The sequence below is a fragment of the Ammodytes marinus genome (genome assembly GCF_949987685.1).
Source record: "Ammodytes marinus genome assembly, chromosome: 20".
NCBI lineage: Eukaryota > Metazoa > Chordata > Actinopteri > Uranoscopiformes > Ammodytidae > Ammodytes > Ammodytes marinus.
In genome coordinates, this window is record NC_137224.1 from 5235094 (window position 1) to 5250158 (window position 15065).

Sequence of the window (15065 nt, forward strand, 5' to 3'; positions counted from 1 at the left end):
TGGGCTGAAAAAAAACTATGTTTGACTTATTTAGGGGGGAAAAAGGCTTATCATTATAATAGTAGCAGTAATTATTGAAAATCATTCCTTATAGAATGTTCTGGGGCACTCACTAGTAACAGCCAGGTATGTGTTGGTCTGGACCTCTCCAGCAGGATTCCTGGCAAAGCACTGGAACATGCCGGTGTCGTCGGGCAGGAGGCCGTTGACCTGCAGGCTGCCCCCCACCAGCACCCTGTACCTGGGTGTGATCACTGGGTCGATGGGCAAAGCATCTTTGTACCACACAATGTCTGGCTGGGGCACGCCTACACAGGGGATTATAGACAGTAGGTGATGCTTTCTGTTCTTCATTGCATTATTGAATTAATGGAATAGTCACTCTCACACACACGCACACACACACACACACACACACACACACACCAACACACACACCAACACACACACACACTTGTACGGCCATACATCTGAGGACAATCATTGACATAATGCATTCCCCTTACCCTAACCATCACAACTAAATGCCAAACCCCAACCCCAACCCATACACTAAACCTAACCTAAACCTTATTCATACCAAAACCTTAAAACCAAGTATTAACCCTTAAACAGCCCTCTAAAGGCCTCACACACACGCAGTCACGGACACACACACACACACCCACCCACCCACCCACCCACACACACACACACACACACACACACACACACACACACACACACACACACACACACACACACACACACACACACACACACACACACACACACACACACACACACACACACACACACACACACACACACACACACACACACACACACACACACACACACACACACACACACACACACTCCTCACCTCGTGCCTGACAGGGAATGTCCACCACCTTCTCCATCTCAGCCGTGATGTGTTTCTCCGGCTCCTTGATAAACTGCGGCGGTTCTGAACGACAGAGTGGAAAAACAAGGACAGAAAATGATGATAAATTGATAACACACGAAGCCAGATGGCAAACCAACAGCTGTAATCACCACAGCTCATTGGCTTTAGCTTGTGAGCTCTTCAACAAATAAATAACACTGGCTATAATTGACGACACTAGAGGAAAAATATATTAGACTGTAAATATTTTTGGGCTTGCTAAAAGGGGGGCGGAAAAACAACTCATATAGAGTAGCTGAACATAATGGGATTATAGAGTAGTTTGATAAAGGGAAATTGGTATTTGGGTAATGCTTTTAAATGTATCCATATCAAAGGCAATGGGCAGAGGGAAAAGGGCTCAGTCAGCTGTGTCAATGGAAAAGGTTGGTTCACCACACCTTGTCCTTTGCATCACATCCCAACCTTGAAAAAACATCAAAGTGTTTTCGGTTGGGGGCTGGAATGAAAGTGACTCCAGCAATGTTACATTAAACCGTTTCCCCGAGAACCAACCATTAGCTTTCTCTCTCCCTTTTGAAATCAATAACACTTTCACCCTCTCTCTCTCTCTCTCTCTCTGACTCATGACTACACCTTTGTTATATTCATATATTGTGAGAGACCGCACTGCTATTTATAACATTTCCATATACCAGCTCTTTTGTTTGAACTTGCTAACCTGAAATGCTACTTAACTCCCACACAGGTTCCTGATGCCTGTGGCTAAATGCAGGAATACTTTTTATTTTTTTTATTTTTTTATTTTTTTTATCGAAGTCGTCATGCTGATATGAAAGAAAATGCAGCCGTTATGCATAAAGACTAATCACATTGTTTTCTGTTTACCTTGTGCCTGATGATAAGGTTTATTCAACAAGGTGTCAAATTACGGTGAACGCTAAAAACAAAGGGCATAGAATGAACACCGGAGCATTAAGCAAATGTGCTCCACATACAGAAGTTCTAATACATTATCAAAACACATACTTTAGGAAAGGCAAAAAGCATAAACATTGAGATAATATAAGCTCTGAATATCAAAACAAAATAAATGAAGGTGGAAGGAAATTATAAGCCTACAGCAGCAAAGACACTCAAGCGTTCTCATCAAGGCTCGTTTGGATTTGGAGCACATTTCTGTAATGTTTGTGTGTTTACTCTTATACACGTTTATTTCACCGAAAACTACTTAAAGAATTTACCACTCAAATAGTTCTTGCCATCCAGTCTTTGATTAAACCTGCAGACTCGGGAACTATTCCCACACATGTCTGTACATGGTGTATTGTCACCTGTACGAAGGTGAACGTTTAATGGTCACCTATTACGGAAAATGCACCTTTTCATGGTTTTTCAACATAGGTATGGATTGGGTCCCCGGTGCGACTAGAGACTCCAAAAGCCCTTTCCAGTTAGATTCAGGGCCAATCAGAGCGGACCAAACTTTTTGGAAGGCGGGACTTAAAGAGACAGGCTCTAATATGAAGCATGTCAGACAGAGGCTGAAGCGAGGAGATCAGCAATGGCATGGTCAGAAATATATATTTTCTTTGGATACTACACTCAAAACCCATATTACAATTTTGTATCTGGGAAAAAATGCATTATATGTCACCTTTAAGGCAAGATATCAACAGTACTGAGTCATATCTATGAGCAAGAGCATAAGCCTAGTGTAGTAATGAGTAAGAGCATATGAAGGTGTATAACTCTTACCTAGTACGTGCATATAGGCCCCCTGGCTGACGGATGGCACACTGCTGCTGCGGAGCGTGGCCTCACACTCGTAGTATCCGGCATCGCTCACCACGGGGCTGAGGACGGTTAGTCTGCGGTTGAAGTCACTCAAACCGTTGGTCACCTTCACACCGTTCTTACGCCATGATATACTCAGCTTGATAAGAGGCCTAGAAAGGACAAAGCATAGGTTAAATGTCATTTAAGCAGTGGCATATGTGTGTGTTGGTAATCTCACCATCCACAATTAGATTTTTTTTTTTTCCTACTTGATTATATAACGATTTTTGTTTCCGCAAACCTAGCCCAAAGTAGTTTCCCCCCCCCCCCTCACAATGTGACACATACAGTATCCATTCATCTGTTTAAGCTGCTTGAGTATCGGGGATTGAAAATTAAATAAAAAGCATGTGTTTCTTTGCTGAGATGATGCCAACTGTTTTAATTTCAAACTGCCTATTTCATGAATCAAGGGACATAATTAGTGGAGAGTAGACAGCTTTGTTACAGCATCTTTCAAGATACAGGAGCACTTGTGTGCGCCTACAAAAACTTGCTAAACATGAAACAAGTTTATCGAGTCAGCTGCATCAATTATTCAACAAATAGAACATTTTAGGGTACCGAAAAAGGGTGCCAACAAAGAAATAATAGAGAAATCGACAAATACAAAAATCCCTTTGTTAAGATGGGTATTTTTGCAGTGTGGTGAAGTTATTCTTGTCTTGTTCTGGTACAATGGGCAAATAAAATGTAGGGTGGTAATCACAGAAGCTGTTATCAGCATTGGTGAGTTGCTAGTCTTCCAGTTTATTATGATTTGCGACATACAGCTCAAGTGTTGCTCTGAATATCCACAGAAAACAAAAAAAATACACATTTTAAACTATATTTTTACTGAATAACAATCCCAATACAAACTCCTGTTCTGCGATATCCTGTTATCATTCAAGCGGACTGACCCTTTAACAAGCTTAACCATAACCCCGCAGTGCCAGGTTTGTTTACCTTGCGTTGGCCACACACTCCATTGTGACCTCGGAGGTGCCTGTAACCACGCTGGTGTTCCTGGGAGGGATGATGATGGTGGGGGCAATGGGGTCTGCTGGACCTCCGACATCTAGAGACACAACACACACACACACACACACACACACACACACACACACACACACACACACACACACACACACACACACACACACACACACACACACACACACACACACACACACACACACACACACACACACACACACACAGGTTAAGCAAAGGACAATGATCTTTCTAGATAAATCAAGATATTTACAAGAGACAGAATGTTGCCAGTCCGCTCTGATTTTTGCAGGGGCTTCTATGGACGGTGGTGTTTCCTAATACACATTTCATTTCCAGCCGGTCAGTGCACCCGGTGGGCACTCATTGACGTGACATATTTAAAGTGACCTGTGCACACACTGTATCGGAGTTCTGACAGAGAGATGGGCCCAATAGGATGAGACAGTGCACTGGCTGTGTATAATAAGATGTCTGCTGGAGAATCAGAAACGGGGATGGAAAAGTACTGTCTGACAGACATGGTGCTAGAGGGGTGAATGAGAGTGTGTCTGTGTGTGTGTGTGTGTGTGTGTGTGTGTGTGTGTGTGTGTGTGTGTGTGTGAGAGAGAGAGTAGGCGTGTGCATGTGTGTGTGTGTGTTTGTGTGTTCCCGCATGTGTGCATGTGTACAAAGTACAAACAAACTGCATGTTCAAACTAATTTATGTCTGTGTGTGTTTGCATGTGTAGGTGTGTGTGTGTGTGTATGTGTGTGTGAGTGTATCTATGTGTGTGTGTGTGTGTGTGTGTGTGTGTGTGTGTGTGTGTGTGTGTGTGTGTGTGTGTGTGTGTGTGTGTCTCTTTGTGTGCAAACAAACTGCACGTGCAAACTAGTTTATGTCTGTGTGTGTTTGCATGTGTATGTGTAGGTGTGTGTGTGTGTGTTTGTGTGTGTCTGTGTGTCTATGTGTGTGTGTGTGTGTCTCATGAGCATGGCAGACAGACAGCCTATGGCAGTGAGTGCACAGTGTGCGTGTGCTGCTTGAGATGTGTTGTCTGTGATAAAGTCACACTGATCCGTCAAACCCGTGCGGCCCTGGGAGTGTGCTCGTGGCTGCGCACGTCAGCCGTAGCTAAAGGCGCTGTCATGACTCAATCTCACCAATATGAGGTGATTAGGAGGCTGCATGCAGGTCATGTGTGCACCCAGAAAAACACTCTCACACACCCCAAACAACCTGACTGCTAGCCACTGGGAAAAATAGGCTACTGCTGCAGATTTCAGCCATACACTCTTCTTAAAGCTCTTACACAATTTTTTTGTGTGTGAGTGTTTATTAGAACATGTATGTTATATAGGACATTTCTCAGGACTTTTTTTCAGATTATGAATATAGTACCGCCCACCCTATATCTCAACAGCTACCTTAATGATGAATAACAACATGCCATTGTAGAGAATCAAAACGTATTTGTGTCGGTATAGTTAGGCATGTGACTACCGGTAATCAAATTGTAATAAAAAATAAATAAATATATATATATATATATAAAAAAAGTGTTTTTAAAATTTTCATAAACTCGATATATTTTTCCAATTTTTTGGGACAGAGCCATGCTAGCTTTCTCCAGTCTTTATTCTAAGCTAAATATACATGTACTGATCTAGTCTTGATATCAACTATCTCACTTAATATGTCCCTTGTATGTCCCAACATAGATATCCTTTAGAAATTTGATATTTTTTGAGAGATGAAAGTCAGTTAGAAGTGAGAACAATAAAGTTCTGGTCTTACTGAAGTCAACTTGTTAAACTGTGCATGGCCATGGAGTCATATTGAAACTGTTAAATGAGCCACACTAGTCTCCTCTGGTCTCTCCTTGACCTTCGCTCTCCCTGAGCAAGTACCGTCTGGGCCAAGAGGCTCATGGGAAATGTATTGTCAGAGGGCATCGCTGCAGGAACAGCTGCTGGAGTAGATACTGACTGATACGCGCGCACATACGCTAAAACGCAAGCTCTCACTCAAACCACTGACACCTTTCACTATTGGCTCTCCTGGCAGCCTCTACATCAATGTGTGCATATGTGTGTTAGTGTGTGTGTGTGTGTGTGTGTGTGTGTGTGTGTGTGTGTGTGTGTGTGTCGGGGATGCATGTGTGTGTTTGTGAGTGCATATGTGGAGCATGTGTTCAGTTTTCATGTAAAAGCATGCCCTGATTCCCTGAGACCTGCCGAGGTGAGACCTCCCACTAGGCTTTCAATCTTACCTGAACCAGTGTGTGTGTAAGTGTGTGCGTGTGTGTGTGCGTGTGTGTGTGTGTGTGTGTGTGTGTGTGTGTGTGTGTGTGTGTGTGTGTGTGTGTGTGTGTGTGTGTGTGTGTGTGTGTGTGTGTGTGTGTGTGTGCGCGTGTCTGCTTGCTCCAGCACTACTATAATCAACTCTGCCACTGTTCTCCATATGTGCCACAAGCTACTCCTACTCCCCTGGTGTTGTCAACTGTAATATATTTGCACCATCCTCATCCACTTCCATTCTAAAGTCCAGTGTACCATGTCATAAGATGCTGTCGGTGAAGGTTTGCTCTCATATTTCACTCCGCTGAGCTGAAGCCAACTGAATTGCTTTTGATTTGTGTGTCTTGTGTTTGGTTGTTGTTGTTATGGGAGCTAAGGATGCTGGTGAATATTAAGAAGTGCTTGGCAGTAGAACAGTCCGCCCCATACCCCTTGTGTCCATAGATTATGTCTCTGTTTGTGTGAGTGTATCTGAAAAGGATATGTAAATATGGCTACGGATACACACAGAAATGAAATCTGATCATAATGGCTGAGACTCTTGGATGTCGCAGAGCAGAGGCTGAGGGTAATCAAGTTATTGATTTGAGTACAGCGATTTAAAAAAAAAATACTGCATTACAGGCAAAATTCTTGCATTCACAATTTCACTTTTGAAAAGTAAAAGTACCTAATGTTTATGAAGGCTATTCTGTGACATTATTAATTATACTGTAAATATTGTGGATACCATAAGTACATTACACATCTATTTACTTCATTTCATAGTGATATATTGTACTCTTCATTCCATTACATTTATTCGACAGCTGCAGTTAACTTACTAGACACTTAACAAATTAAGGTTTTACTTTCTCAATATTTGATTGGCTTATAAAATGCAATGCAATGTTATGCATGGTGTACTTAAAGTGGGGCTGATATGCTTTCCAAGATTGATGTGGCAAGATCTTACAGTGCATTGTATGTCTATTGCAGTATGTGTATGTATAAACAGTATGTTGTAACTCACTCTCTACGGACAAGGTGATTGGCTGGCTGGTCTTGTTCTCTCCATTCTTGTCATTGACCGCTTGGACATAGTAGCGGCCGGCATCTGGTGCTACTGTAGACAGGATAACCAGGGTGTTGTCCAGAGTGATGGCACTGAGAAAAACAGTTAAAAACACATTTTAAATATACATAACATTATAACAAATCAAGATAGGTATAAGGAATAAGACTGATAATTGAAAAAAAAAAAAAAAACTTCTGTGCTCTTTCAAAATTCAATAAGTTCAAAGAAAGTTTATTGAAAAAAAAAAACAAAAAAAAAACAGCAGAAACATTTCCTGCCTTCAAAGGTAGCGGGTTGCAAAAAGCCTAATTAGGACCGAATGCGTTTGAAGTCTATAGCTGTATATCCCCACTTGATCCCGCTGGCTGAGAATGGAATTAAACATTTTAACATTTTTAATTACACTCGCTCAAGCTGCATTAGGTATATATCGATTTACAATCTGTAGACAATGTTGTTGATGCTGACTGGGCAAAGGCGGGGATAATATTGACGTCCTCCCCTTTTGCCGTATGGTCTGTTTCTGAAATATGACCGCGCTGCATAATAACAACCCAGAGATTTTTAATTGGCCAGTTGTTGCCCCTCTCTGCGGCCTGTAGCCAAGCCACTTCTGGCAGAAAACAATAGCCACTTATTTGTCCTGTGCTGAAATGATGGCCCAAATAAATAAACAGCAATATGGTCTTCAAGCAGGCAGGTGTCCTATAGGAGATAATAATATGTGTTGGTGCCTTGATGTCTCTTTTCGAGGCCTTTGCTAGTCAATGTAGCGAATAGTTAGAGTGAAAAAACGTTCCTCCTCCCTCCTATGATGTTACAGCCCCCTGACTATGTTGACAATCAATATGTCCTTATTATCTGTGCTTGTTCAACAATATAAGGTAAGATAGCCTGTTCCAAATGGGTGCACTTCTTCGCAAATATCTTTTCCACCACATACTGTTTCCCCCCCCTCTGTCCATCACTCCATCCATTGCATTAGATGCTGAATTCATGCGTGGTCACGATGTATGGCAACCATATCTGGTTATCTGCCCTGAACACGCACCATATGTGGTAATAAAGTCATATATTTCCAACCAAAAAAATAATAATAAAACAATTTAAAATGTGCATTTTTTTGTATTGTGACATGACTCATAGACACAGGTACACTAAAGTAGAGATCTCTTACATGAGGAAACAAACAATCATTTCATTGTGGGACCAATCAGGCTTGTTTTGTTCAGAAAATTACTACTGCCAAGAGCAACAAATCAATATCCTTCAACTGGCCGTGGCTCCCCTGCCCATCCTCTGTAACTCTGTGACATTTCCGTTTGATTTTCTCTTTGATGTTTTCTTTAAAGTGTCCCGGCGCTATTGGCAGGGCTGAATTTAGAAGAACGGCTCTCTCAGTAATCAATAACACACACACACACAGACACGCACACACACACACGCACGCACAGTCACACAGTCTTTGATAGACCAAAATTTATGTTCCTATTTCATAGGCAATCACCTCCTCTTTCTCTCCCTCTCCAAATCTAACCCATTCCCCCCCTCCTCCATCCATCCACTTATTCCTTCATCCTGACCTTCATCTCATCAGTGGAACAAATCTAAGTACTTGCGGGTGTCTTATCAAGGGAGCAACAGAGCTGATCAGATAAGTAGAAAAAAAAGTGCACAGGTGAAAAAGAAACCCTCTCAAACTCTTATTGTAGCTCCAGAAAGGCACGCTGTAAAAACATTAGACAGTGGCACTGTATATGCTACATATAGCCGCCCGCGCTGTTATTAGCATTCACAGTATAGTGGCTTATGAGATCCATCCCCCATCTCCGGACTGATTGATTGTCATAACATCTAAAAAAGCAAGGCCCACAGTCACCAGGCTTATTTGGGATTCCCCCGTGCATGCTGGGACTGAAAACAGTCTTCTATAAAGGGGGGGAGGAGGGGGGGGGGGGGGCTTGGCAGGCCTCAATGGCTGCAGCTTATGATCTGCGGTAAATATTTAATGCTGGCTCGCTGGAGTGGTGACATCCCGGACGCACAGCCATGAATTATGGATCCCTTCAGGGATGTGTATAGGGCCCGGACGGGGAAGTGTCCAAGGCGCTGAATGAATCCCAGGTGACTTTAACCGGGACCTTTCTAAAACGGTGACACAATCCTAGGCTAAACATACCTGTCGCTTGGAAGAAAAAAAACTCTTCAAGATATACAGAGGGCACTACTGCTGCTGCTGAGTTATAGGAGCCAGAGCTCTATATGACCTAGAAGAGGCAGACTACTCTCCCCGGGATGATGTCAAGCATTGCATGAGATGACCTTACAAGTATTCTCTCTTTGTGTAAAAACTTTTCTTTTTATTTCAAAGACCAGTTCACTTCTCAATACTTTCTCTCTCCCGCAGATCAGTCTGGACTTTCTCCAATCTGCAGGGGAAAAGTCTATTTGAAAAAATTACCAAACCAGGCCCGTGTTCTGATTTAACGTTTGTGCATTATTTGGCGGCAGCTTCTGATTGGTTCATGCAGTTGTCAATTTAGCTACCAGTCAGACCGGGCCCTTCCCACTTTCCATTTGTTAGTGGAAGGTAGCCCCTGATTGGTTCATGTAGTCGTCAATCCGGCCTTTTTTTTTGACTGGGCTCCTCCCCACAAGAAGATTGGAGAAAGTCCAAACTTATCTGCTGGAGAAAATGAACATTAAGCTGCCAACAGCAGACTCGTCCCGCCAGGCTAGAATTCTCCTCGGTGGCTACTGCTACTCGATTTGAATAATGAATGCTTCCCTGCTGAGCCATCTCCCACCTCGGCCCAATGCTCCGGCGGGGGTCAGACTAAACTTTGTTACACGCCGAGTTCAGAAGAGATTTAAGCGCTGCTCCCCATGCGCGTTCGCCGGTCCTCTGGGATCAAAGACAACAAGAAATAAAAAAATATAAGACAATTATCCTGAATGGCTTTACATGCATATCAAGGGAGCGGCAAGATAAGAATTAATTTTTTGAAGAGCTAATATAATTTTTTTTTTTTTGGAAACAGCTTCCTGAAGTAATCTTACTCTTGCATGTTTTGCTTATTTATTCCTTTTTTTATCTACCTCATTCTCTGGCTGAATGCATATTGGCCGTCCTTATTCAACCCAGTATCTGTGGTGTGTGTGTGTGTGTAGTGTGTGTGTAGTGTGTGTGCAGCTGTCTGGGTGCTTTAATCGTGGCAATGGCTTCCCATGTATTCAGCACGGTGAGGGGATTTATCAAGCCGCGGGGCTGAGAGAAAAATTTGGACAAATCAGATATGTGTGAACATGCCTCTCTCTCTCTCTCTCCCTCTCTCACACACTCTCGCTGACTGGAGTTTTTTTTTTGAAGTTGATTCCTGCATCTTTGAAAGCGTTTTTTTTTTCTTTTTCTATTCCAATTTCCAATCTCCTCTTCCATTATTACCCTCCAGAAAGAGCTGTCGTCCACAAGAGAGCCAGGCAGGGCCCCGGACAGCTGCTCAAGAAACATCTTGCCAACTGTGCAGCTTGTATGTGCGACCCCCGGTGTTGCTCGCAGCAAGATGGAATATCAGTCTCATATGCAATTACTTTCTTCTGGATCAATTTATTTATGTTTAGCGTCAGGGTGGCGGGGGGGGGGGGATGGGAGGGGGGAGTTTGGCTTTCTCAATGACTGCCAGCCTTATAATGATTCTGTAGCACTTTAATCAATAATGATGATGAGGATTTATGTTTAATTTGAAAAATAGAGAGATGGAACGTTAAAATGTTTAATTTGCCATTGCCGCTTCCCTTCTCAAATTGTCTTCATAACACATGCATTAGATTACAGGAAAACTAAATTAACAATGATCCAAGGTTGCTGTCTTTAATTAAAGCCTCCGGAAAAAAAACAGGTTTAAAATAGTTAAATCAATATGTAATATCGAAGTTCGTGTCTCAATAAGCTTTTGCTAAAATCTAATGGAAAATACTGTAACTGTTCATAAATATTATAAAACATAGTTACAAAAACAGCTTTTTTTTCCTGTTTAGACCGTTTGACAGGACTCCGTGGGCGTGGCCATATCAAACGGTCTCCGTGGGAACAGTCATTGTTTTTATAGAAAGTTCAGGTGGAGGAGGACTGCCGTGATTGGTTCAAAAAACATATTGTGTAATAAGAACCAGAGCATAGCCCACCTCATCTTAACCAAATTTCTGTAAAATTTATCAAACTTAAATGACAATATATTTTATTTGGATAGATACATTCACTATATATTTTCAGATACTTACTATCACGCAACTAACTCACCATTTACCTGTGCAAGATTTTGTGGATTTTGGTTTAAAGGGGCTTCGTGCCTGGACTCTTTGTCTAACAGCTAACCTTAAGGAGCATATCTTTTGCATCTAGTCCAACCACTAACTTTGTCAGTCCGTAGGCGATGTCTTATCTTGCTAATCCAGTACTGACACAGTGTGACAGAGCCGTGCCTACTCTAACACGCAGATACACACACACACACACACACACACACACACACACACACACACACACACACACACACACACACACACACACACACACACACACACACACACACACACACACACACACACACACACACACACACACACACACACACACACACACACACACACACACACACACACACACACACACACACACGCTCTGTAGTGATTTGGCATTTGTTGTGGCTGTCCCTATCCACTAGGCCATAAGGGGCCTAACCCTCACTCGACAGCCTCAGACCTCCATTACATGCAGACAAATGGCCCCTGTCGTGTGACTGCTGCTCCCAGGAGAGAGAGAGGGGTTGGCGGGGATCGAAAAGCTCACATGGCCGATGGAGGTATAAGTCAAACTAGAGCCAGTAGGCATATGAAAGCGAGAGAAACAAGGGTGAGCGCAACAAGCGGATTGCACGCTCCAGTGCTCGATACACCTGTGATGAGAAAAGCCGCAGCTCCTGGGGATGGAGAGATGGAGGAGGGAGAGAGGTGAAGTGAGGTAAGGGAGTGCTGCTCGTGAAAACAAGCACTTGTTTTTCTTCTCACCAGGGGCATAAACTAAAGATTGGTGGCACGCTGTTTTCCTTTCAGCCTTCATGTTGCTAGTGGTTTGGTTGAGTGAAAGTCAGAAAAAAAGGAGTCTCTGCAAGGGCAAATAGCAGCATCTAAGTTAACTTAAGGACATTTCAGATGCAACAAGCACAACAGGCCATCCCCTTCATCTTTCCAATGTCTGAATCCAATTAAACAGCTATCAACACTAGAGATAAAAAGACTATTTCAAAATTTGTTCAACAAAGAAATTCATTTTGATAATCAATGTATTGCCCAAAATTGCAAAGCATTTCACCAATATCAGTTTTTAACATTGTAAATAGAATATTTATGTTTTTTATAATGCTGGCAGCACAAATGCTCAATCAAACACTCTAATTCTCTGGTTCCAGCTGCTTGAATCTGAAGATTGAATCTTTGGGGTTTGGAATGTTGTTCGGACGAAAACAAGCAATTGGAAGACGTCTCCTTGGGCTCGGACCAAAGGACTAATCAAGGAAACAATCGACAAATGACTCAATAACGAAGAAGAAAACAGTTAGTACCATCTAGATGCATTCATTCATTCCCGACATCGACTTGCATGATTGTGTCCTTCACTTCCCTTTCATTTTGACCTGTAAATTGTTAGGTTCATGACTAATGCCTGGCGGTCATTCATAGAGAATGCAGAGGAAGGGCTTGGCTATTCACTGGCCTCCCTCGTTGACTAATGGGGAATCCATAGCAGACTGACAGTGCCCGAGCGTCAGAGGCAGGGGCCATTAATTGATCAGTAGCTACAGAAGATTACTCAGGGGAATTGCAATGTGTGCGTGTCAGGGATTGTCCTCCCACTGTCTCCCTCCGGGGTTAAGGCCATTCTGTGTTCTGTCTTTAACAGACACCGCTACAAGGTTGTTTTCTGTGTAACACAGATAAATCCATGGCAAAGTGTCAATGGAAACTTTCTGGGAGAGAAAATGGGGGGTTGTGGGTAGTACCTTGTTGTCAAGAGGGTGAAATAGTGAGAGGATAGGCTCTCGTCCGCTGATATATCCAGCCCGAAGACTCCACTTTCCAGCAAGCAAGCAACCCCTACAATTCCCCTGGCAAATGTGTTTACTGACGGAGGCGCTGATTATACACCACATTAAGTCTCCAAAATAACACGACAAATCACAGTCAGCTGAATAGGACACACCCCGCCAAAATGCATTTCCTCCTCAATGATGGAAGAATAATGACAGTTAGCGCTTAACACTTAAATCACATGGCGATTAAAGCCTCTGATAGAACCTGGTCTGAAATAGTAAAAATCAATATATGATATGAAAGTTCGCTGTCTGAATAAGCTTTTACAACATCGTATTGAAAATAGATTTTCAGAAATATTATAAAACTTAGTTTAAAAAATGACTTTTTCTCTGTCTTGACCTTTTCACAGGACTGTGTGGGTGTGGCCATATCAAACGGTATCCCTGGCAACTGTCATTGTTTTGAGAGAACATTCGGGCAGATTGCCTTGATTGGTTCAAAATACCTATTGTGTCGTAAGAACCAAAGCATAGCCCGCCTCATATAAATGGAACTTCTGTAAAGTTAATCAAACTTAAATGACAATATCTTTATTTTGGATGGATAAATATGCATTAATCGTTTGAGCTGCACATTTCAGCGTTAAGCCAACATAGGACACACTCTCTTGAACCTACACAGTGTATAACTATAGAGGAAATCAAAGACCATAAGAGACAATCAGTGCAATATGTTGATCAGCAAGTTTACGGGGTTTACTGTCAGAGTCAGCACAGGAGTTTTGGCCAAAATGCAAAGAACAACAGCTGTGGCGCCCACATGGCAAACAGAGAACAGTCACAATGCCACAGTGAGACAATGTCTTGCCAGGGGGAAAACTGCCAGGCCAGCAGGCAAGCAAGAATGCAGTATTCACAAAGTTTTTCTGTAGGACCGACAGACAGACAGTGTTGGGATACTAATGTGCATGTATAAGTATTCATTGTCACGCCTACAGCCAAGCCGCTAAAACTAAGAAACGGTCTTCCTTGTCCCTTAAATAAACTCTTTAGATTTAGAGGATTTGCATTTGATAAATGGATTCGGATTTGAATAAATATCAAAAAATCCCTAATCCCCGTGTTTTGCTCCTGTTTGCATCTCTGATAATCCCTACTGTCTACTTGTCATCAGTTCACCTGCCATGTATTTGATGAGTGTGCACGGGACCCTGGGTACACAGTTCACCCTCATACAAGTCCTTGCTATCAACAAGTGTCATTCTGGAGTGATTTGAAAGCGCCTGCCACATTTCCATTGCAAAGTATATAGTATAATATATACAGCTCTGGAAAAATTTAAGAGACCACTCCAAATGTTTGGTATCTCTCGTTTTACTATTAATAGACATATGTTTGACTAGAATGAACATTTTTGTTTTATAATACAAACTACTGAAAACATTTCAACCAAATTCCAATACATTTTTTGTCATAAAGAGCATTTTCAACAAGTTATGTAGAGATGAAGATTTAAGAAAAATCCAGACTGTTCTCTTAATTTTTTCCACAGCTGTATATATATATTTGGACAAGAGCAAGACGAGGCAAGAACAAGCCTTCTAACAGTATGACACCATTTGAAGATGAATCACAGAGCACAGTAAAGGTCAAACTGATCACAATGTGAATGTATGTACAGTACGTTTATAGAAATATGAACAAAGGGCCCGCAGCCCCAAATACAATAATTGGTAATAAGCTTGTTAAGATTTATTGGAGGTGGTACCCATAGTTATATACCATAGAGTCTGACTGTGATTTTCCCCCATCATTCTCTGCTGCTGAGGTGTGATTATACAGAAAGCGTACAGGGAGAAAAAGCAAGACGGACCCCCTGGAGAGTGTGCAAATTAAAGTTATGACACCTGAG

At 42.2% G+C, this 15065-nt stretch overlaps 1 protein-coding gene across 4 annotated transcripts in view; it reads right to left on the reverse strand.

Moving 5' to 3' along the window:
• The window catches only part of sdk2b (sidekick cell adhesion molecule 2b), a 264898-nt gene that overhangs the window by 67221 nt on the left and 182612 nt on the right, over positions 1-15065 (reverse strand). For all 4 annotated transcript variants that reach the window (XM_080049326.1, XM_080049324.1, XM_080049325.1 and 1 more), the window contains exons 5-9: positions 7017-7150; positions 3677-3788; positions 2648-2838; positions 866-949; positions 114-308 (exon numbers count right to left, since the gene is read on the reverse strand). In XM_080049326.1, the coding sequence (XP_079905452.1) occupies positions 114-308; positions 866-949; positions 2648-2838; positions 3677-3788; positions 7017-7150 (716 nt within the window). The remainder of the gene's footprint in view (positions 1-113; positions 309-865; positions 950-2647; positions 2839-3676; positions 3789-7016; positions 7151-15065) is intronic.